Below are 22,984 nucleotides of genomic sequence, written 5' to 3'. Positions count from 1 at the left end.
AAAATGTGGGGATTTGGTTCTATGCATTGATTGTTGATCAGATTTTGATATTTTGGCCATTGCTCTCAAAAGTAGATACAGATGAAAGTGAGCTTGCAGACAGGGTGAATTTTCATTTCATGTAGACAAAGCTGACTTAGTTGCTCTAGTTTTGCTGTATTGGGAGCAATCTAGGTTTGTACTTGCAGGGTAGACGATCTGTTACTCTCTTCTGGGAATGCCGCAATGAGGGACCTCTGGAGAGACATCGCACTCTCTTATACATCAAAGATCTTTAGGGATATAGACGTCCCGACTCCTGTGTGTGATTGTTTTGCCGCTGCTGACTGAGGCATCTTTGTTTTAGCACTGAACTCTGTTGTGTGGTAACCTTTTTCTGCCTAGGGCCACGAATCACTGAGGGAGAGTCTAACTCTCCCTGCAAAGTGTTGTTAAGGTTACAGCCCACCAGGACAGCGTGTGTATTATCTGCCTGATCCCTGTGCTGATCCCACTGAGCCCATGCTGGGTTATTAAATGAGAAGTGCATGAATGTTGCTGTTGATCCTGTGATACGGGACACCAGGCATTGCTATGGCACTGAAGCATTCGCTCCAGAGAAAGTTACAAAAAACCATGAGCTGCTTATTCAGGTCAAGTATAGTTCAGAAGGGCAGATAGAGTGCACTCCGTTACCTACTCTAACACACACACACCCACACACACACCCAAACATGTGCATGGATCTGATAGCACTGCTCCTGAAAAATTGATGTGAGCCACTATAATGTTCCCTAGAAGTGGCATTTTTTACCCTCAAAAGCCTCTTCATCATTATAGTGTCAAGTTGTTTGGTGCGTGATAATACATTCAGGTCAGCTTTGTTCATTTTTGGAAGAGATACATAAAAACAATTATTAAAATGCATAGGTTTTAATACAGGAACATAACTGGGGGGGAGGGGGGGTATAGATTATGCAGACACATCAATGTATTAGAATAGAACAGTTTCAAAAATACTGTAAAAATAAAATATGTTATATATTGTAAAATATATTTTGCCTATTTATATCTACACACACCATCATGGACTAAATTTTGTTGATAAAACATGAATATGCATGCCTATTGATGATTATAAAATTCATTGCCTTTTTCATCTGAAAGTGAAAGTTTATGTGAATGTTTTAAAACAATAATAAGTAAGATTAATGGTTTTGTAAATACTGGTAATTCTCATGTTCTTAAAATTTTCATATGAAGATATATTCAAATACAATTTATTATTTTTTTTGCATCACAGTGTTTACATTTAATTTTTAAAGTTTCAAATTATTTCATTTTTTTTTAAATTAATAAAAAAGGGGTAACTGTTGCAATAACATGGTAATAGGGGTAACTGTTGCAATAACATGGTAATACATGGTAACAATCAAAATATACTTTGTGCACTCACTTATTAATGAAAGTTATTGATCAAATACAATATGGATTTTGTTTTACAAGGCTAATGTTCTTTTGAATGCAAAAATTTGCTAGACTGTGAATGTGTTGTGGTTATAAATGTTTATATAAACATATAAATAGTTATTTAGAAATATTTATCTCTCATTTTGCAGGCCAGCAAATCATACGTCATATGACTTGAGTAGTCGCCAGGGTAGTACCAGACACCAGGTGTTTTTGCACATTTTTATAATGACTAAAATGAATGGAAGCAGTGTTGACTAGGCCTGACTAGTCAGAGCTGGTTATACTCACCCAGAGGCAGGACGCCATACAGTGCGATGAGCTGTCTGACATCAGAGAGAGATGGCATGGGCTCAATATCTGCTTGCCGCAATGTTGTGCCCAGGTAACTATATTCACCTAGAGAGACAAGGAAAAACATATGCCAGACTGCTTTACATATGTTATCAAACATCAGACATCAATGGTCTGCTTGCCAGCATTGCATCACTTCACCATTACAACCCTGGTTTCCATGGAATGTAAAAAAAATAACAATGTCAAGTTGTTCCATCACATTGCAGTCTATGTGGTTTCTATACTTGAAATTCCACACCCTGTTCCTGTAAGAAGACACTAAACAGAAACAAATTTTTAAGGTTTCATATTGTGCCATTTTAGAGCAACATTAGGTTGCTACGCTGTGCAGTTGAACTGTTGATGAGTCATAAAATCCACTGTGATACACACACGTTCACAGGGATGTGATTCAGCACTGAACACGTGTCTGTGTTCAAGTCGCTTTAGCAGTAAAACCCAGTTTGAACCCCTGGCCAATGCATTGCATCATAAAACATAATTTACACTTCTATACAACTGAGTTAACTGATTTCAATGTGCTTGTGAGATGTAAGAAATAGTAACACATGAAAACCACTCAAAGCAGTGTTTGTAAGCTGTTCTAGGAAAGACCCCTCAATGTACAATAAATGTTCACTTCAAAGCTACAGCTCTTGAGATTTGACTTTATGTATTTTATGTTATTTAGCTATTCTAATTATTTCCAAGAATTATCAGCAGGAATACTGAAATGTTTAATAAACAAATGACTTCAGAGGCAGTTTGGAGTCTATAAGTGTGACCACAGCCATTGAACTGGGACAAGAGTCTCTCTTTTCATGTGGCATTACACTGTGCCAAGAAACACAGTGAATGATTCTTAAGGGGTCTCCAACTTCTTGTGCCAAATGAAGATCTGGTACCATTGACAGGTGGACTATAAGATCTGATTGTCCAGTATAATACTATAATACTACTAATAAATGAATGAATGGATGAATGAATGAATGAATGTTACAAAAAATGAAGTGACAGTTAAAAAATGTCATGTTTCAAATTTCAAATTTCATGTTCAAATTTAAAATACTTCACATTTATTAAGAAATATGTACACCATTTATAGACTATTCAATAAGAAGAAACTTTGTCACACAACTGAAATGTTTACATATTCTTGTAATGTTTAGTTTAAACTGGATAGTTCATCCATAAATAAACATTCAGTCATCATTCACTCACCCGTATGTCTTTCCAAACCTGTATGACTTTCTTAGTACTATGGAACATAAAAGAAGACATTTTGGCCACATTTACACTGCAGGTCTTGATGCACAATTCCAATTTATTGACTATATCATATTCTTTTGATGACCAGTTTACATCATCTTTTTAAAGTGATCCATATACAATATATTTACACTATATGCTTGGCTAAACAACCCAATGCAAGACAAACTGAGCTGGAAAAACCTTTGGCCTGAAAGGAAGTAAAAATGGCACAATTTGCAGTTATCGCAGTTGGTGTTCACTTGAGTTGATTTCATTTGCCACTGTCTCTTTTTCAATGACGTACAACTCGCACTGACAGGGAAGTATCTGATCTGTCCACTAACATGACACATGCAAATGCACATGTCTGATTTTATAACAGTTATTTTCACATTTGATTGAGGCCTGAAACTGATCTGAGAATGTTGGAATCCATGTGTTTTTTTCCTGCTTACACGTTTGTGGGTCATATCCGATCTGTGCCACATGGGCACATGGGATACTTGAACCATGTAATGTAAATGCAAAATAAAGAAAGTCATACGGGTTTGGAAAGACAGAATAACGGTAATGACAGACTTTTCATTTTTGAATGAACTATCATTCAATTCAATGCAGAATTGACCAAATGAAACCAGTTTTGGGTCAGGTAATGACAGAATGTTCGAGACTAAAAAGAAGTGACTGTTATCTCAGTGGTGATTGTGTTTGGTTTTTACCAATGTAATCTGACAACTTGATGTTCTTTGGCCTGATTATGAAGCCTTCCATTACAAGCTCCTCATACAGAGATTCTATGGTCCTAGAGGGAAAACAAAAAGAGAGGCAGACAGAAAGTTTAGGAGAAAGAACAAGAGAAAGAGCATTGCAAACAAAAGAGCAATCTGATCAGTCATGCTGTGTATCTGACGCAACCTTCTATTACATCACAGCATTCAAAGCCAGCCATGAATTCTTCTGCTCCACATGGACGTCCGCCATTTACCCCCTGAGCTCCAAACCCTGACACTCACAACGCCGGAGCACTTTCCAAAGACCCAATCCCTCTCTTGCAGAATTCTCTCAGTGCACTGGTGTCTAACATATGATCTACATCTCCCAGTGCAAACAGTGGCAGGGGTCAAATGTGCTCTTTTAGCAATGATTAAACTACATTACAATATTCCTGTGAAACAGACTTAGCATTTTAAACCAGTTTGGTTATTCAAACCTGTCAGCTGTGAGATCCTTCTCTTTCTTCTTCTTCTTTCCAGTCTTCCGCCCCTTCTTTTTTTTCTAATGCACAGAAAATGTGTTTTTAGTTATGGACAACAAGATATGAAAATAATTATGAATCAAAAAGTGTAGCAAAATATTTTGTCATATGACAGAACCAGTATTAATGTTTCTGGTTTGCATTAAAATAGATTGAAATCAGCCATAATGTGAATCAAAGTGTGCCTAGATTAGTGTCAGACTCTAAAGGAAGTTTATTTTTCTTTTAACAGCAAGGAATATGTACATGTATGTTTCAGTTTATTAAATTTTCTGACCCTAAAATGAAAAATTGTAATAACAGATGTGTGGCATATGTGCTTGCACCCAAAATGAAGAAATCCTGAAAAAACATCTGGTGACTTGACTTAACAACAAATCGATTACACTGTGTGTCACTTCGCGTGAGTTTTCCTGATTGTCCAGAACGAACTCTTAATACAACAGTTTTTATGCAGCTTGCCGGAGACACCCTGGAAGATGCTGTAATTCAGGGCTTTTCCAAACCACAAATGAACCAGACTAGCAGGACTAGCAGCCAGGTATTTTCTCAGATGCTACGTTACCAAACGTTCTAAATATTTATTGGGTGAGGAATAGAACATATCCACTGCTTTTTCTCAGAAAAAACTGGACTGAGTGTACTGTTATTTCCCAAAATATTTTTATGGAGAATTTTAGATCATTTCCTGGCAGGTCTGAGTTCTGCGAATGGAGAAGTCAGTAGCTTTGTCCTAAAAACACTAATGCCTGCAATTATATAAGAGACAGAGTGAACTCCTGCTAGCATTAGCTCAAGTTTGGCATCACATATTCACTTGACAAACAAACCCTCCCTGTTGCATAATGTTTAATTTGCTGTACCCAAATTGCATGTTTTCCAAAATTCCAGTAAAGTTCAATATACCAACCTTATGAGAAAATGGAATTTAGACTTATGCCAGCAGAGCTGAATGTGATTTGCGTGTGCATGCATTTGCAGAATGATTAATGATAAAACATCTTTGTGTATAAATTACATGCGTCAGACCGACAGCGTCTGTGACCGATTTAGCTGTCAAAACCTCTCAGCGTAAAACAACTCAAGCAGAGTACCAAATATGTTGTTGAGGAATTCTAGCTCTTGTGCAGGCATGCAATGGGGCCTTTTTCTCTGTGTCTTGTTTTGGAAAAGACACAATACTGACCGATTACAGGAAATACAGACATGGATTGATCACCTATATATTCACATATATTTACAGGTCACAGTTAAACAGCCACACACATATTCACATTTATCTCTGTCTATGTTTATTATTCTGTCTAGATATTGCTAGGATAATAATTTGTGTTCATTGTGCATATGAATGTCTAGTATTGACCGTTGTGATGTAGTAAGTCATAAAGTATCAACATTCTGATAACACTATTATTAGTGTCAATTAGCCACATTTAACCTTCTTGTGTGTGCGCGTGTTTGTGAATGTACTTTACCCAGGCATGTATGTCTTTGTTCCACTAGACATATATTGCTTATGTGTGTCTGTGTGTGTGGTAGAGAAGGTGGGAAAAAGGGGCCCTATGAAAACACAATCTGACGAGGGCAAGACACCTTTACTAATTCTCTGTCCAGCCCACATTCCTGGTCATAAGGGCAGATCACTGTATGAGCCCAGGGCCCCTCACACAAGGTGCATAAACAGAAGGCTGAGAGTACAGCTCAAGATCTGGATCCATCCGGACTAAACGACACATTACAGGGGTTTACAGACCAGTCACCATCTAGAATCTGATCAGGGAGCTCTGAGCATCTGTACACTGTCACTCATGCCGGGCATGTAGAATGTGCTTAATGTCTTATCTCAAAGGAAGTATGCATGCCATTCACCTTTTTACTACTTTTCTTGACTTTTTTCTTTTTCTTTCCCTTGTCTCTGTCTACCACCAGCTTAAGGTTTTTCAGTTCCTGCCACATCAGTTCATCCACCTGAAACATAGAGATAGAGAAAGATAAAATCAAAGAGGGAGAAAGACTAAAAAAATGTAAAGGAATTAATTAGACCATAAGGGAAGTGAAGGAGCTGAGGTGTTTTGTTTTCATAGAGTGTCATGACTTTTATAAAATGTAGTGCAGAGAGAGTGTTGATTTCTTTACTCCCAACCAGGGCTTGAATTCACAAGGGCACAAGACAAAATTATGAAGCTGAGGGCCCCACACAGGTTTAATATGTGTTTACTGAGGCTCCTTCATCACAGGCCCCTGGTTCCCATCCTGATGACAGCTCTGCTCCCACCTGAACTCTGAGCTCCTCTTCAACTTCCAATCTCTTCTCTTCACGCACCAATTGAGCATCAAAACATTGAATGAATTTCTGTTTTTCATCTCGGTTATGCCAAACTTCTGCAACGCACAACAAATCCACAGGGTAAGTATAGATTTAAATAAAACACAAGGCAACAGCAGTGACAATATGATCATACCATTGGAAAACCGCCATGGTGCTTGACATTACATTCATCTAAAGAGCACAACATATAGACATTTTCTGACATGTGAAAACAAATTCAAGTTGGACACAAGGCATCAAAGTAAAGCCAGGAGAACATCAGTCAGCACTGTGTGTAAAGGAGGAAACAATTCTGAGAGAGGTCTGTTGGGCCTTAGTCAGAGCTCCTGCGTGTGTCCTGAGTAGAGGAAGCACAGGTGCTGTAGTCTGGGTGAGAACTTAGCATACGATTGTACTCTGTGCTGCGCTCTCACGAGCCACATCCTGACAGGAAGTCCATTTCCACCCACATCCTGTCCCGGCTAAAGGCAGTATGCCAGGTTGATTTGGAAACTGGAACTGGACTGAATGTCAGGTTCTGACTTCACAATGAGTCTGAAGTTGTTTTTCCCTGTTTTGTCCATTTGCATATCATACAGATGCACAGAAATAAACAGCAAAATTAATCTAAACTTACCAGGACAAACATTTGTGAAAGTGCTAAAAAATATCTTTACTTTTGGCAGATGCTTGTAACCAAAGCAACTTACAAAAAACTTGTTGAAAAAATTCAACAAAAACATTATTATCAGTTATGAAAAAAAAACCCTACTGTTTGAGCTACACGAACACATGTAACTACACAAGTCTCATAAAAGTAAGATTGTGTGCCTTTACAAATCAAAACAGAACTAGTACTGGAATTCACATGTGAAAGCTACAACACAGACCCCCTTTTACCCACGCCCCTTTTTTTTTGTGTGTGTGTGTGTGTGTGTGGGGGGGGGTAAAAATGAACAAAATACATAATACATCAAATACAAAGTACAATCTGTACATATCGGTACATATCAATGTCCATGGCTCACCCTAATTTGGATAGTCTACAATAATGAAATTTTGAGCTATCGGGTCAGATTTGGAGGGAAATTACAATTCACAAAATCCATGAACACAAACAAGAAGGTTTGACTACTATATTGCATTACAGGTTGATGAGGAGTGGTTGTAGTTTGTTGTGAAAATAAATAGTGTTACATAGAATTTGACGTATTCAGCTAGCAGGCGTTTAATATGGACAGTTCTAAACGTTAACACTCATTGACATCTGGGGTGCACCCATTGTCAAAACAACGAAAGTTTGATAGAGCCCATGCCAAAACAAGATTCAAACTACAGCAACAAGTTTGATACTTGCTCATTTGACTTTTTTTTTGTTTTTCTGATATACACTTTGTAGAAAGTTCTTAGAAAGTCTTAAGGTTTTATAGGCCTCAACGAAGTGACACACCAAGCCGGCGGCCAAAGTCAGAACATTTAGCATCTGTCAGCTCAGTTGTCGAGGCATGTTATTCTGCAGCATCGACACTAGTTGGACCATGTTGGTGGATTTTTGACCACAGGTGGACAGATTAAAATGATTTATATTCAAAATGGTAAGCGCTGCTTTGTTTACAGTTTGTATATCTGGAGTCCTAGATTTGGTTTCCCTTTTTGAATAACGAATGTTGACTACTGCCTCCTACTGAGTTGGTTGTTGGCTGTAGTCTTTGCTGTGTGTTCAAGTGCAACTTTTTGGCTTAGGTGACACTAGGCAACAACAACACAGTCAGCTTTCCTCGCTGCTCATTCTTTGATGTTGGTTTGGTGTGTCACAAGCTTTGCTGACAGACTTACAAACCAGGGTGGAAGAACACAATTGCAATTCAGGAAATTCCAATAGTCTGTAATTTCAATTATAGTTTAACAACCTGCTGCCAGTTCAATTCAAATACCAACTCATGAAATGAAAGACAATTTTTAAACTCTGAATTCCACACAACTCTAATAATCAGTGCTGTCAAGTTCACACAGGGGTCAAAGGCCACTGATGTTAAAGCTCAATCTGGTGGAACCTAAAAATAAGCATCGAACTTTGAAATAAGATCTGATGCTGAGGTCAGAGGTCAAACTGTCGTCCACAAAGCCTCCTTTTCAAAGTCACATTTTCAAAACATCCTGGGGCAATACGATCCACATAATTGCCTCACTCCTTCAGAGGGATGCATTCACACAGCCTGGCCTGTTTGTTTAAAGACAACGTCCACCTAACTCCCCTGAAAACACACGACTGTTAGGGGTCAGCTTTTTAAACCTTCTTTATTGGCACTGAAGCCCTCTGAGAATGCTTAAACCTCACACGGTGCAAGAAGAACAGACACTACTGTGGATGAAAAGAAAAGAAGCAAAATATCTTGTGCCATGGTGGCCAGTTTTGTGGGAGGGGGTGGCCACACATCTGCTCTGACTGAACATGGTGTATATACAACACATTTGCCACCCCACCATATGGAGACTGAGTGTAAAAATACTTCAGGGCTGGAGGGTGGTCAGCTGTATCTACTCCACTAGGCTCCATAGTGGCCACGTACCTTCACGGTATGGTCTTTTATACCATTTGTGAAGATTTGTATACCGGTCAGTCTGCGGAGACGGAGTTGCTTTCCTTCTGCCAGCCTGTTTTGCCTGTTTGTCTCGGTCATTCAGCTAACAGCAAGAAACAGACACTTCCTTAACACGGTTCTCTCTGCCTAGAGACTAAAATACAATGCATCGGTTACATCCAGCAAGTGCACCGTGACATTAGGATGCAGGAAGAGAAAGGGGGAAAAAGGGAGCGAGAGGGAAGTAAGCACCAGACAAGCCCAAACAGGCAATTTCAATCTTACCCTGAGTACTACAAATGACTTCCTTGGCCTCTCTATAAGCCATTCTCAACTGCAGTGCGGGTGACTTTCCCAACAGAGCTTGTCCCTCTAGAGATCATGCTGGTTATTGTCTGATTCTGGGTAAATATGGTGTTCACCTTTCCGCCTCATTACAACTAAATAAACCCACCACATGATCATATCCCAATTACAGACAGCTGATAAAACAGTGTGCTGCCGATTAACTCGCACAGCAAAGACCCTCGGCTCTAATTAGCTGTCTGACAGGCAGGATGTAGGACATGGACTTAAACATGTTTGTCTGCTGAACATATCATATAAATCTTTTAGGAGTTGCTTTTAATGGCTGCTCACATTCTTTACCGTACAAGCTGTGAGTGTACTTATTATACAGAAATAATAAACATACTGTAGGTGCATATGAAATGTAATGTTTTCAGACACTTAATTGCATGTTAATTGCAATTAAATGTATAATAATTAAAATTGATATTAAATGCAAATAGCTGAACTTTAGTGTTTTTGACCCACTTAGGTAGGACTTATCCATCTTTATATTTCAATATTACTTATTCTTTTGTCTTTTAAAGGGATAGTTCACCCAAAAATGAAAATTCTGTCATCATTTACTCACCCTCAAGTAGTTCCAAACCTGTATGAATGTCTTTGTTCTGCTGAACACAAAGGAAGATATTCTGAAGAATGTGGGAAACAGAGCAGTTCTGGGGCACTATTGACTTCCATAGTATTTTTTTTTTCCTACTATGGAAGTCAATGGTGCCCCAAAACAGCCAGATTACAAACTTTCTGTTCGGCAGAACAAAGAAATTCATACAGCTTTGGAACTACTCGAGGGTGAGTAAATAATGACAGAATTTTCATTTTTGGGTGAACTATCCCTTTAAATATGCTTAAAGTGCATAACATGCATTTAGGGTGAACCAAAATATACTTTATTATCATTTCTATTGAAATTTGTTTAAAATATATTAACTTTACATGCAATATTGAATAATACACTACAGTTAAAATTCTAATCAATTACTTTACATGTTAGTCAACACAAAACAAAAAGAACAAAATATTATAAAAAAAATTATTTAACATGTCCTTTAAAGTAAACTTTAAAAGTAATATTATTACAAGGTGTACTTTTTAAAAGTACACACTCTTGGACACTTAAGTGGCCTTTTATGTCATTAACTATCTGCAATTACAGCTTTTTATATACTTTTAAGATTTAAAGTACATGTAGTGCACATTTACGCACATTACTTTTTACAAGGGGAGACAATGCAAATAATAAAAACCTGCAACGTTTCACTTACATTTTACAATTTCATCATCTAAAGTAATTGTATTCTATGGACAATGCTGATGACAGCAGTTTAGTTGATGATTATTGCAGATATAAGCAACACGCTGTGAGATGGACATCACTATCCACTCAACCATGTCAAATATTTGGGAGGTAAGCTCTGATCTCTGCTTTTCATTACACCTTTAAGCTTCATTCCTCAGGAATGTAACCCTTTGCTCCGAAGACTGAGCAAGGTGACGTTAAAGGAAAATCCTAATGAAAAGAATTAAGCAGCTTTGACTGGGCATATAATTACTTCCTGCAAGGTTACAGCTGCTCGCTGGCTGAAAAATTTTCCAGTCAAAAAGGCATCTGTACATGCACACATACGTTTACACACACACACACACACACACACACACACACACAGACAGTAAGATAAAGGTGCATGTACTGTACATGAATATCACACTTTAAACATGCCATGCTGTCTCCTGTTACATTAAAGTATTTAAATATCCAATAAACACATTAAAAATTCTATTGTAATATTTGCAACTTTAGTAAAACATGCTAAATTGAGCACAGTACAACAGCAGTGTTGAAAAATGTATTTCTACTGCATCCAAATCACCACATTTGTGCTGTTAAACTGCAGTAGTACAGCATCCAATTTACATGCTTGTACTGTATAATTATGATGCTGGATTGGCTGCGGTTTTAAAAGTTAGTATACTCTCTATGTGAAAAAAAGTGTACATAATAAAACAGCAAAATATAACTGTTTGGCTACAATAGCAGCAATGATGACCAATAATGGCACAGTACATGATAGGTTCCTACCATGAAAAGGATTTCAACTGTATATAGTGAAATATCAAAACTGCAACTGTATCCATGCCAATGCACTGCAGCTGTTACAAAGAAACTGCCGCTTAGTTCACGTTGCAGTGCAGCTGTCCGTCAGACCTGTTGTTGTGCTGATCTGAAGTACTACTGAATTGAGCTTTACTTGTATTGTACTACATTGACAACAAGTATGCTTAATGTACATGTAGTTATACTTGAGAGTTGTTCATCACACAATACAGTGTCATTTTATGCAACAAAATTGCATTTCTCAATGCATAGATTGTAGTAATATTACAATCACACTGCAGTTAGATGGTTTGAAGGGAAAGATAAGCATCAAAGTCCTAGATGATAGAAGAAACTGATGTGACTTGAACGTCAACACGTGATATTGTGATGAATACACGTGGAGGGACTTAGAACACGGAGAACTTCATCAGATGTGAAGTGGATGATCCACTTTAGTGAACCTCTATGTTGTTTGAAGAATGATAGACTCATTCAGAGTTACAAGCTAAATGCACAGATGTGAGATAAATGTAAGATTCGGTGACTTTAAAAAGACAGACGTTTTCCTTATCAGATGTTGACTTTGAAAAATACCACACACCTCTCTCAGGTAACAAAAAGTAAATGAGTCAGTTGTAGTAGGAGTAGAAGAGAAATCTGTAGCTGACCCTAGAGATGGTTGGTAATGGACCAGGCCACAGCTAAAATGAAACTGGTGTGTGATGTACAATGCAGTTTGTTGATAGAAGTTCACTGAATCACTGAACACAGGCAACAGAGCAGGATGTTGTCATAGCAATCTATCCTGGAAATACTAGAATGACATGTTTAGAATGTGTTTTCGCAGACCTCTGGTTCACCTGCTCCCTACTGACACAAACATTCACAGACATGCACAGAAACGTTCAATGGTTTCGGAAGATCTAAGATCTAGCTCTCTACCCATGTCTTCATGGATCATTTAAACACAGAAGTGTAGTCCAGTCTTCTCATTTCCTGTTGAAAGACCTTAAAACTCTAAAGTAACAGGAAGTAGTGTCTCAGTCATTAACATGCTTGTCTTGTCAAGGTTTCAGGGGGGACTTGATTGATTTGCTGTTCTGCAGGAATGCTGAGATTGAATTATGGCTCCTAAACACACTCTCTTCACACAATGCAGAATAAGACCTAAGTGAAGCATCAGGTCAGATAGGACACAGAATGTGGCAAAGCCATTTGTGTGGATGCGAAGAATTAAATTTCTTTTACTGTTGAAATAAATGGCAATATTTTACATTAATTTCCAAGTCTGAGCTTAACAAATGATTTACAACCATAATAATTTAGGTCATCCATGAAAAACTTTATACAGTAAAAATTGTTCACAATTTTAGTTAAAAATAAATAACAAATTCTAGAAATGCTACAGTGAAAACTTTATGGATACAAAACTATTCGGATAACTGTGAAATTAATATAAACAGGAAATATATATGAAAATACTTATTTTTTGGAAGTAAAACATACTATTTAGTTTACAGTGAAAATGTAAGACAATACTTATACTTGCAAAATCATTATAAACACACAAACACACACACACACACACACACACACACACACACACACACACACACACACACACACACAAACACACACACACACACACACAGTAAGATAAAGATGCATGTACATGAATATCACACTTTAAACATCGGTAGTGTAGGTTTATAGTGAAAAACAATGAAAAGAATAGAAATCCCAAAAAATTCATTTGTGATGCATCACATATTTGTTTTTTTTTAACACATGAAATCTTTATCTATTTTTTCTAGTAAGAACATCTTTACATTGTTGTTCACAATAAATTAATCAATAAATTTGATTTGCTATAAATTGATTTGATATGATTTGCTTACGATATTTTTTTTAATTGACAGTATTATTTCAAATCAAAGCATAAAGCCTAACCCCTTACCCAAACCCTAAACCTAACCATGATTGTGACAGGAAACACAAATCTAAAATAGTTATATGTTTCCATATAATCCAAGATCCAAGATGTACTATATCATATGATTTTGCCATTAAATATAATTGTTGTCATCAGAGTGTGTGGGCTACATTTATTTATATTTTAGTCAATGTTTATAGCAGTGTTTATATAGTGTATTACCCTGATGGCACAGTATTTTGTCTTTGGGTGTGTGACATACAGTTTGAGTGTTTTGAGTGTTGAGTTTATGAAAAGGTAAATTATTTGATTCATCATTGGCTGTTTTTTAACATCTGTGTTATAATGCAGCAAATTTTAGAACTTCAAGTATGTTAGTTTACTCCTTCTCAGGGCTAGTTAACACTGTGTGAATTGATGATGTAAATTGTCATGAATTGTAAAATATACAAGCATCTAATGCCTCCTGTAAACACCATATTTTTACAGTGACTGTCTGGCAACTACAACTGCAAGTTCTTTACTGTAAATTTATCAGTACTATTTTACAGCGTCAATTGTTTGGAGAGAACTGGAGGAACAAGTATCACTTCACAAACAAATGTAGTTAAATATATGGCCTGTGAAAACTGTTCTTGCCATGAAACCGAGGCAACGGGGGAGTGACAGATGACTGCTGTTGATTATAGAACGAGGAGGAGCTGGACTTCAATGTGGCGTCAAGAGACTTGGCTTTAATGAGAGGGCAAGAAAACGTATTTGTAGTCACAAAAAAAGGGGGAAGGACAAAGACGTAGAGAAAGAAGAGGAAAAAAGTTTCATGTGGGGTGGGGAACCATCTGGACTGGTCTTGACCTGAGAATCTGACATGGCCCTATCATTATTGGTTACTTAGACGTATTCCAGACACGTCTCATGTCACAATTGTGATGAAAGCTCACTCGCTCATTGACCTCACACAAACACTGTTGAGATAGTTGAGAATCAGTCATTTGGTCAGGGAAAAGCTGCATAAATTTTCTACGACAGTCATACATACTGCACCCTTTTGCCATCATCTCCTGCTTACCTTTGTACAGTCTGGCTCCCTCGACTACTGTAGGAAGGAAGTTACTGGGAGTCATCTTCCATCCCTTCTCTTCTTCCTGCAAAACAGACAGTTTGTATTAAGGTGGGTCCTTCACAAGCACAGCATCACTGTTTTCCTGAATACGAACTTTACATGGTGGACAAGGAAAGTTCTCTGAAATAATTAAAGTCAAGTTATGGATAAATCAGAGAGACTGAGATTCCACATGAGTGATCAAAGCTCTTCCCAGGGCGATGTTCTTGCGCACTGCTCTGGTGCGGGGTCACCCTCAGCACTGGCATTTTAATGATGTGAATACACAGCGGGGGCTGAACGTGATGCTGCGAGCATGATTTACGGTGCCTCCTGTTTTCCTTTCTCTCAACTAGGGGTCGCACATTAAAAGTAAATCAACGTCCTCACATTCTCAAGCGAATGTTTGGCTTGCGTGTCACAAGCACACACTCAAAACCGCAGAGTGTGTCTGCTTGGGAGTACAGCATTTTCAGAAGGAATAAGCCAAATGGAGGCTGTATATTTTATGGGCCGTCTTTCTTTAAACATATTTCTCCATTAGCAGCTAACGACCCCCAAAAGAGACACAAATCCATCTGAAAATATGAAAGGCACTTAAGTGCCTGGGAGCAGTGATTTATGATTATTCATGTGGCATTAGACAGAACTTCCAAATCGATCTAGCAGATTATATCAAAGAAACCTGTGGCCAGGTCACATTTAAAACATTCTTTGTATTTGGTACTGCCATCAATTTTCTGAGCCTTTGAGTGGCACTTGAAAATTTAAACTAGGCCTAAACTATGCCAACATAAGAGCTCTGACAAAAATTCCTTAATTAACTATTGAAAGACTCAGCTTTCAAACAGGATGTGAAAAAGGTCAGATTGGTCTTTCGGCTTCATTGTGAGCAGATATCAGTGGTTCGGCTCTCCAATGAGAATTACAGGTGCTATGAAGGAAAAAATGAACAAAGGCTTCATTCTAGAACTCCGGAACGCAGCCAATCAGCATGAGCAGGCATTTACATCGCTTGACTGCCTCACAGTAGCCACTGGTCAGCATATGACGTTCAGAGGTCAGCTCAGAGAACATTAAACCTTACATGAAACACGAAAGACTGCTGTCTGCCACACTTAAGCTTTAAAACATCATTCGTCTAGTTTAACTTAACTCTTTGTAAAAAATAAAATATTGGAACACAGGAAGTCTGGATGTCGTAGGACAGAAAACAGAAGCTTTATCTATGTTTAACAAGAGGAAGAGTTCTGAATAGGGAGAGCAAGAGGTTATCAAGAATACGGTCAAATCTAGGTGGAGCAAAGCAGGAATGCCTTGCTGGAATCACAGATATTTCCGGAGAATGTCGATGAGTTTAACAAACTAATATCCTCAACATTCCTAATCTTAATCTACCCTGAACAAAACACTGGCAAGGATATTACAGTTCTCTAGACATTTACGATGCATAATTATGCGTGAGAATATGAGCGTACTGAGTATGTTAAATGTCTTTTTCTAAGATGGAATGATGCAAGTGCTGCTGTGATATGTCATAATTCTCTCATCTATGACTCTTTTAACTTAATAGCTGGAAACTTCAGGCCTTTTCACCGCAGGGAAATCTGTGAAATGAGACTGTCTAGCACAGATGCTGAGTGGAACACCTATAAACCTGCTTTCATCTAACTGTAATTTAAATAAGCCTGAAGGTTAGAGGAACTTGCCTGAAATGGAGATGTAACAAAATTAGGATGCAATAAGTGACAAGGCCAAGGAAACACTAAATGAGAAAGTACAATGGAAAACAAGGTGATTGTAATCAAATTCTCCACCTAAAGTCAGCACTATGCAGTTCAACCAAGTCTGGTTCATTGTGGGCATGACCACAAAGGTCATATGAGTCACTGGACACTCAAATTTGTGCCACATGAACTGATTTAATTCTGCAGATACAGATACTTTAAAAATACTTTATTGATTTCTGTGCAACAGTGATACGTTTTAATCAAGGCACGGCCCCACCTCTGTATCTCCTTTCCCCTTTTTTCCTTTCATCTTCCCTTTCTTCTCTTTCTTCTCTTTGCGGTCATTCCCTTTTTTGTCTTTCTCTCCTTTCGACTTTTTCTTCTTCTCTCTCTCTTCTTCTTTAGCAGCAAATTCAGCAGCAACCTTCAAAACACTACATGTTAACACTCTTAAACAAACATTAATGAAAAAAAAATCTGTATCTAAAAAAGGACAGGATCAAGCAATATCCTTTTGAAATGAAATAATATTTATTAACAAATGTATGATGGATAGTCTCTGGATGGATGCAATATAAACGAGGATATATGCTAGGAATAATAACCTGTTCTGGTGTCTTCTGAGCAAATATAGATGCAGATCCTCCATCCTCAGGACTTGGGAAGTCAGGGAACTTCCCTGTGGCATCTCTAAAACACAAAACAGCAATAATGTTATTTATTATTTCATTTAAAAATGTATTATATTACATGCATTATATTTATATATTTAATTACATTTTGAACTTAAATAAGGTGACATTCTAGAATGTTTTTAAACAGCTGAAATGTACAGTGGTGTAGTCCAGATTAACGAGGACAAATATAAAATTTCTACTGAGAGACTAATTTCTACAGAAACACCTATTACTCATAAACTTTTTTGGTTAAAATTTCCATTTTTTTTTTGATTTCTCTCAAATATATGGGAAGAACTCTATGTGAGAAACACAATTTTCCTTAAAGATTTTTTAAAGATGAGGTAACACAGACTTCATGTCTGTGTGAACATATAGATAAACAAAGCAGATCGCGTGAACAAAGGCAAATCAATCATATTTGAACTGTGAACTTCACACATGGGGAGGATACATTAGCCAGGTCTAGCACTGACTCTCAGGGGAGCTGGGGCAGGTTTAGAATAACAGGGTAAAAGTGTCAGTCAGAGCCCAGCCCGAGCTCTCCGCTCTAGCTAACTTAATCAGTAGCACACTGCTAAAACTCACTTCCAATGTGGTAGCACATGCTGAAAGCTGTACTACTGTAATGCAGAGGATTGAATTTAAACTAAATCGCTCACTAGAAAAAGACCAAAAAAATAGATTCACTTAATTCTGAATAAACCAAACATACTTTTTATTCAGCATCTAAATAAAGGGACTGTACAACACAAGTTCTGATTTCTCTCTCAGCTACCTCAGTGTAGAGTACATTAGTGCCCACACAATTGTTCAGTGATGTTTTATAATTTCCATTTTTCCCATAGAGATTTAAAAAAGTCTTGTTGAAGTGTTATGTCATGAACCAAGCCAACCACCTACAAGGTGAATCAGAACATTGCAAACAAAAAAGTATTTGAAAATTGGACAAAAAGACAAAGATACAAAACTGTGTACTTAGCAGCTTTAGGAAGAGAAGGAACTACAATCCTATGAAGAATAACTTAATCAAATTAAAACAATGAAGAAATGTAGAACTATTCAATTAAAGTTTTATTAGAAATGGACGTTCTCTGCAAGGTCTTTTGCCCTGATTTGGATGCTATGAATCTCTGGTGGAAGTTTTCGTACAGCATCATGGGTAATGTATTTTTTTCACCACCAATTCAGCTGTTAAACATGATCATTTTATAAATAATAATAAAAAATAATAATGTGAATATATGGCTTCAACAAAATCATACTGATTCCGAACAACCTTGAATTGAGTTTTTACTTCCGGAACCCGACTGTATGTTAGCATGATGAAAATTGTAATAATGGTAAAGTGTTTATATGTTTTACAGCATATGTCTGACTGGTTGTTTAAATACTCCACCTTTCGCCTTTCCACTTCATCAGCACATAGAAACCACGCCAACATACTTCACCTTGCAGGTCCTGACCTGGTATCCCATACATCCCTTATACAACCAGTAGGGGCCCAGCAAGGTCAATGGAAGGGGCCAGAGAAAGGGGCCACTACCGGAGACAAAGCTACTGAACTCCCCCCCACAACATTGTGTTGTCCAACTGAGATGACTTATGACTGTTGTCTCCGCATTAATGGGCAGCAGCATGCAATGGCAGGCCGTAAATCAGGCTGGAATGCACTAATCAGCCCAGTCTCACTCTACACCATGCACACTTGAAAATAGCACATGCATTAGCTAAGCATAAACAGCCCTGGGTAAAAGTGACCATCGCTTTGACTGCTTACATTCCAGCTTCTGCACAAAAGGAAGAGATGAAAGGCCAGGAATGTACTTTACAATTAGAGTGAAATAATGGATTGAGTTGACGGTGATGCAAGGAAAAGCTCTTGAGAGTGTGGAAGCAAATTAGCAGATTAGCAAAAGGAGACATTGGCTAAGGGGAAGTCTAAGAGGTAGAAGATTGCATAGAGGTAATTAGTTCCAGAGATTCTGAAAAAGTAATTTAGGGAATGCCGAGGAACAAAAAGCCCTTTTTTATAAGTGGAAAAATTATTGAAGTTTTCCCACAATGTGCTGCAATTACTTATACCTTCCTATAACACAGTCCATAAAGAAAAAGAAAGGTATATGTAAAGGAATATGTGCCAAGTTATTAAAAATTTACTCTTTAACCCCTATTTGTTTGATATGTGTTGCGACGCATCAGACGGAGTTGGATCCATTTGCAGCTTTATTAGAATGGTCAAACAGGCAGAGTAAACACCAGCAAACAGAGCAATGGAGGCAAGGCAGAGACAGAGTCGAGAGTCAGGCAGTGAGTCGAGGCAGGTGGCTAGAATCAGAGTCCAAAAACAATCCGGGTCGGGGCAGGCAGAGAACAATCAGAAACAAGAGAACAGTCCAAAATCACAAGGGTACAAAGCAAACACGGGTAATAACGCTCAGAAATGACAGCCAGGGCAAATCAAGACTTTGCAGAGATGTGGTGTGTGTGAGTGGCTTTTATGTGTGTGTAAATGAGGTGCTGGTGTGATGTGCAATCAGTCCCAGGTAAGTGGCATGATGGGTGTTTGAGTTCAATGGGAAACGACTAATATTCAGGAGACGGATCCCTCTGGTGGTGCGGAGGAGCTTCCTCTGTAACAATATGGTTTGAAAAACTTTTATAATAGCAATTTTAGAAAAGGTTTCAATTTAATAACTCCAAAAATGTCATGTGGTGTAACCAAGTAAAAATTAATAGATTTTCGTTACAGATTAATTACATGTGAGCAAACACATTCTAATCATTATTTATTTATTTTTTAAATATATATTTTTCAAGACAAAAAGTGTTTTTCAATTATTAATTTCTGTGTCATTACTTTTTTTAAGAAAGTGGAAAAAAGATCTGCACACTGTTATTCCCTTTATTCAATTTTTTTTAAAAATAACAACGTTTTGGTCCAAAGACCTTCGTCAGGCAAACACACACAAGCAAAAGCAACAGCTCAATAAGTACTAAGATTCAAGCAGCGTTCCAATTGATTGCACCTGTAGGTAAACAAGGTCACTCATGAGAGCAGCTATATCACAATTAAAACAAGACAACCACATTGAGGCAAAAATTTGAATACAAACACAACATTAGGAAACATCCAAACCATCACAGAACACTTTTTTAAGGTAATCTCAACAGTAATGGTTTTAATACTGTACAAACCGTATGTTCTATCACCCTACACCTAAACCTACCCCCTTACAGGAAACTGCATTTTTACTTTCTAAAAAAAAAAAAAAAAACTCATTCTGTATGATTTATAAGCTTTTGTACCCATGGGGAACTCAATTTAGGTCCCCACCATGACTCGAGTCCCCATAAGTCTGTGTGTATTTAGGTTTAAGTCCCCACCAGGATATATAAACCTGTACAGACACACACACACACACACACACACACACACACATATATATATATATATTCTTGTATATTGGTTTGACCACATGGCTTGCAGGTTCTGACCTGGTATCCCATACATCATTATTATTATTGTTTTATTATAATAAATAATAATAAATGATTATGCCAAACTACTTAACAAGGGTTACTTTTCAAAAATGTCATTATTTTTTCTTCCTTACCTTTCTTCCCGACTCAATATTTGATTGACTTATATATTTAATCAAATAATTTAAATACATTCTCTTCATAATAAATGTATCCAAGTCATTGTATGTATGAATTGCATTTTTCCTCAATAAATTAATATATAGGACAAAAACAATGTATCTTTGACCCACCTATGAATTTTATAAACTGTAACTGTGACTTACCGACACTCAAGAAACCACTGGCGTATTTGTTCTTGCAGGCTCTCTTTAATATCTGACCCATTGACAGACCGCACCGACTCTTTGATGTTGACCAGCGCCTTCTGGTATTCAGCCTCGTGCTCCTCCTGCACACAATGCTTCCTGCTTTCCACCTGCTGGGCATGCAGTTGGGCTGGACTGGGTGTCATTTGCTGGGCTGGTATCTGGAAACAGGGCACCAGGAGACAAGAGATGGAAAAACTGACAACAAAGGGTACAACAAGTTCGAAAATAGCAGAAGATAAAACAACAGATTCATGAAAAGATTAGCTTTTCACAAACAGTAAACTGGCAGAGCATCCTGGTGTTTACCATTCCCAAAAATATCATCTCCTCTAGACACTCTTTGTTGACCCTCCTCCTGTCTCGATACCCCCGCCAAACCTAGAAAACAGAGCAAAAAACACATCACAATAGCAGGAAAGACAGAAAACTGAGGCTGAGGACCCATACCAGAAATGATACTATCATAGTCACTCTGACATCAAGTACATTCTTCGGCTCTTGTGTTATCTGGTGAGAAACAATCTACCGTCTTCTTGCATTCACTGTGGATTTTTGGATGACAGGAATGTACTGTATAACTGCAACTGAAATTCTGATCTGACAAACTGATTTTTATCATTCAGGCTGTCATTGAGGATCTGGGAAGGCTTGTATTTAGATAACCTCAACAACTAAGGCAAATTAATCTCAAGACTCAGTTTACAGTTCATAAATGCAGGCAAGGATTATTCTTGTATTTTTTTAATAAATCCTCCTTTTTAGTTTGAACGACAATGATGCTAAAACAGCAATAGCCAACTGAAGAGAGAGGATTATGTTTCCAGGGTTTCACAGCATAGAAATCTGCTTTGCTGTGAGCTACAGAATAAGAACGAAGGGAGGATTAGACCTTGTGAAAACAGCCTCAGTGTGAGAGCCCAAAATCCCTGTTTATCACCTTCTGTAATCGTATTCACTACACGGCACACAATGCTTGTTGTATGAGCTATTTGAAAGTGAATTACCCATGAGCTACCCATGAGGACCTTCGTCTATGCTTTTCTGTACCTTCTCACTCAGCAATGTCAGTTTCACACCTGCACTGTAAAAAACTTCAGAGCTCCAACATCATATCTGCCATCTCTTTCATGCTACATCTACTGTATGTCTGGGCTCAACAACCGTAGCGAACACTCGCTCAAAAAGACGTCAGGATACATGAGCTCAGATTTCATGATTATAGGATGGTACTGAAAAACAACACCTAAAATCCAGGAATGCTTTCCTTTTCCCATCTCTCAGCACTACAATGCTAATCTCCCTCCTGATGCCAAATGGTCTACAAGCACATTATTCCCACAGATGAGTAGGACATATACCTTTTATGCTTGGGTGGGATCGCATGTCATTCATAGTCCTTTGTGAGCGGACTGTGACTGTGATAGGAGATGGCCTGACCTCTACAGCATTTGTGTTCATTCACAGGTAGGGCAGCAGGCATTACCTCCCTTGTGTATGATGCTAGATCATCAACTTCAATTTAGATATATGATATATTTATTGATGCAATGTTACAATGTTTTTATAATCTTCAGGGTCATAACCGTTTTTTTTACTTCCTCAATAGCCAGTTGGCATACTCTGATGACAATGAATGCATACTCATAACGTTCATTCATGAATACCTGTGATACCTGTGAGAAATGTACACCAATAAACAAAAAAAATAATAAAATAAAATAAATAAATAAATAAAAAAGATTATAAATTAAGGGCAACATGATGCACTCATATTTTTAAATTCTGCTAATGATTGTCGTAATTGCCCTAACGCTACTTTGTTTAGTCAATGTCTTGTTCAGCAAACTTCCAGTTTGTAACACAATAACCAAAAATAGATAGTAACCAAATATAGAGTTTTCATATGTAATGTGAACTATGCTATCATTGTTTCTAAAGAGCAATCAAAATACAAAGCAAAGATGTTTGGAATATAATTTTAAATGATTCTAATGTAACACTTCACCTCAACACTTCATGCACAAAATCTCAAGAACGGTGACAAATGTAAAAATATGAGCC

General features: G+C 37.6%; 1 protein-coding gene across 1 annotated transcript in view; it reads right to left on the bottom strand.

Annotated features, from left to right (window-relative positions):
- The window catches only part of LOC306879225 (dynein regulatory complex protein 11-like), a gene marked incomplete at both ends in the record, with an annotated part of 38,307 nt that overhangs the window by 12,286 nt on the left and 3,037 nt on the right, over positions 1 to 22,984 (bottom strand). Inside the window, 10 exons of the mRNA XM_079432012.1 lie at positions 1,741 to 1,848; positions 3,756 to 3,838; positions 4,247 to 4,311; positions 6,161 to 6,259; positions 6,567 to 6,673; positions 14,630 to 14,705; positions 16,670 to 16,816; positions 16,998 to 17,082; positions 20,879 to 21,081; positions 21,230 to 21,301. Of these exons, the coding sequence (XP_079288138.1) occupies positions 1,741 to 1,848; positions 3,756 to 3,838; positions 4,247 to 4,311; positions 6,161 to 6,259; positions 6,567 to 6,673; positions 14,630 to 14,705; positions 16,670 to 16,816; positions 16,998 to 17,082; positions 20,879 to 21,081; positions 21,230 to 21,301 (1,045 nt within the window). The remainder of the gene's footprint in view (positions 1 to 1,740; positions 1,849 to 3,755; positions 3,839 to 4,246; positions 4,312 to 6,160; positions 6,260 to 6,566; positions 6,674 to 14,629; positions 14,706 to 16,669; positions 16,817 to 16,997; positions 17,083 to 20,878; positions 21,082 to 21,229; positions 21,302 to 22,984) is intronic.

This window comes from Barbus barbus (genome assembly GCF_936440315.1).
Source record: "Barbus barbus genome assembly, chromosome: 13".
NCBI classification, from domain to species: domain Eukaryota; kingdom Metazoa; phylum Chordata; class Actinopteri; order Cypriniformes; family Cyprinidae; genus Barbus; species Barbus barbus.
Note: the sequence above shows the minus strand (reverse complement) of the source record. Positions and strands in the feature narration are given on the sequence as shown.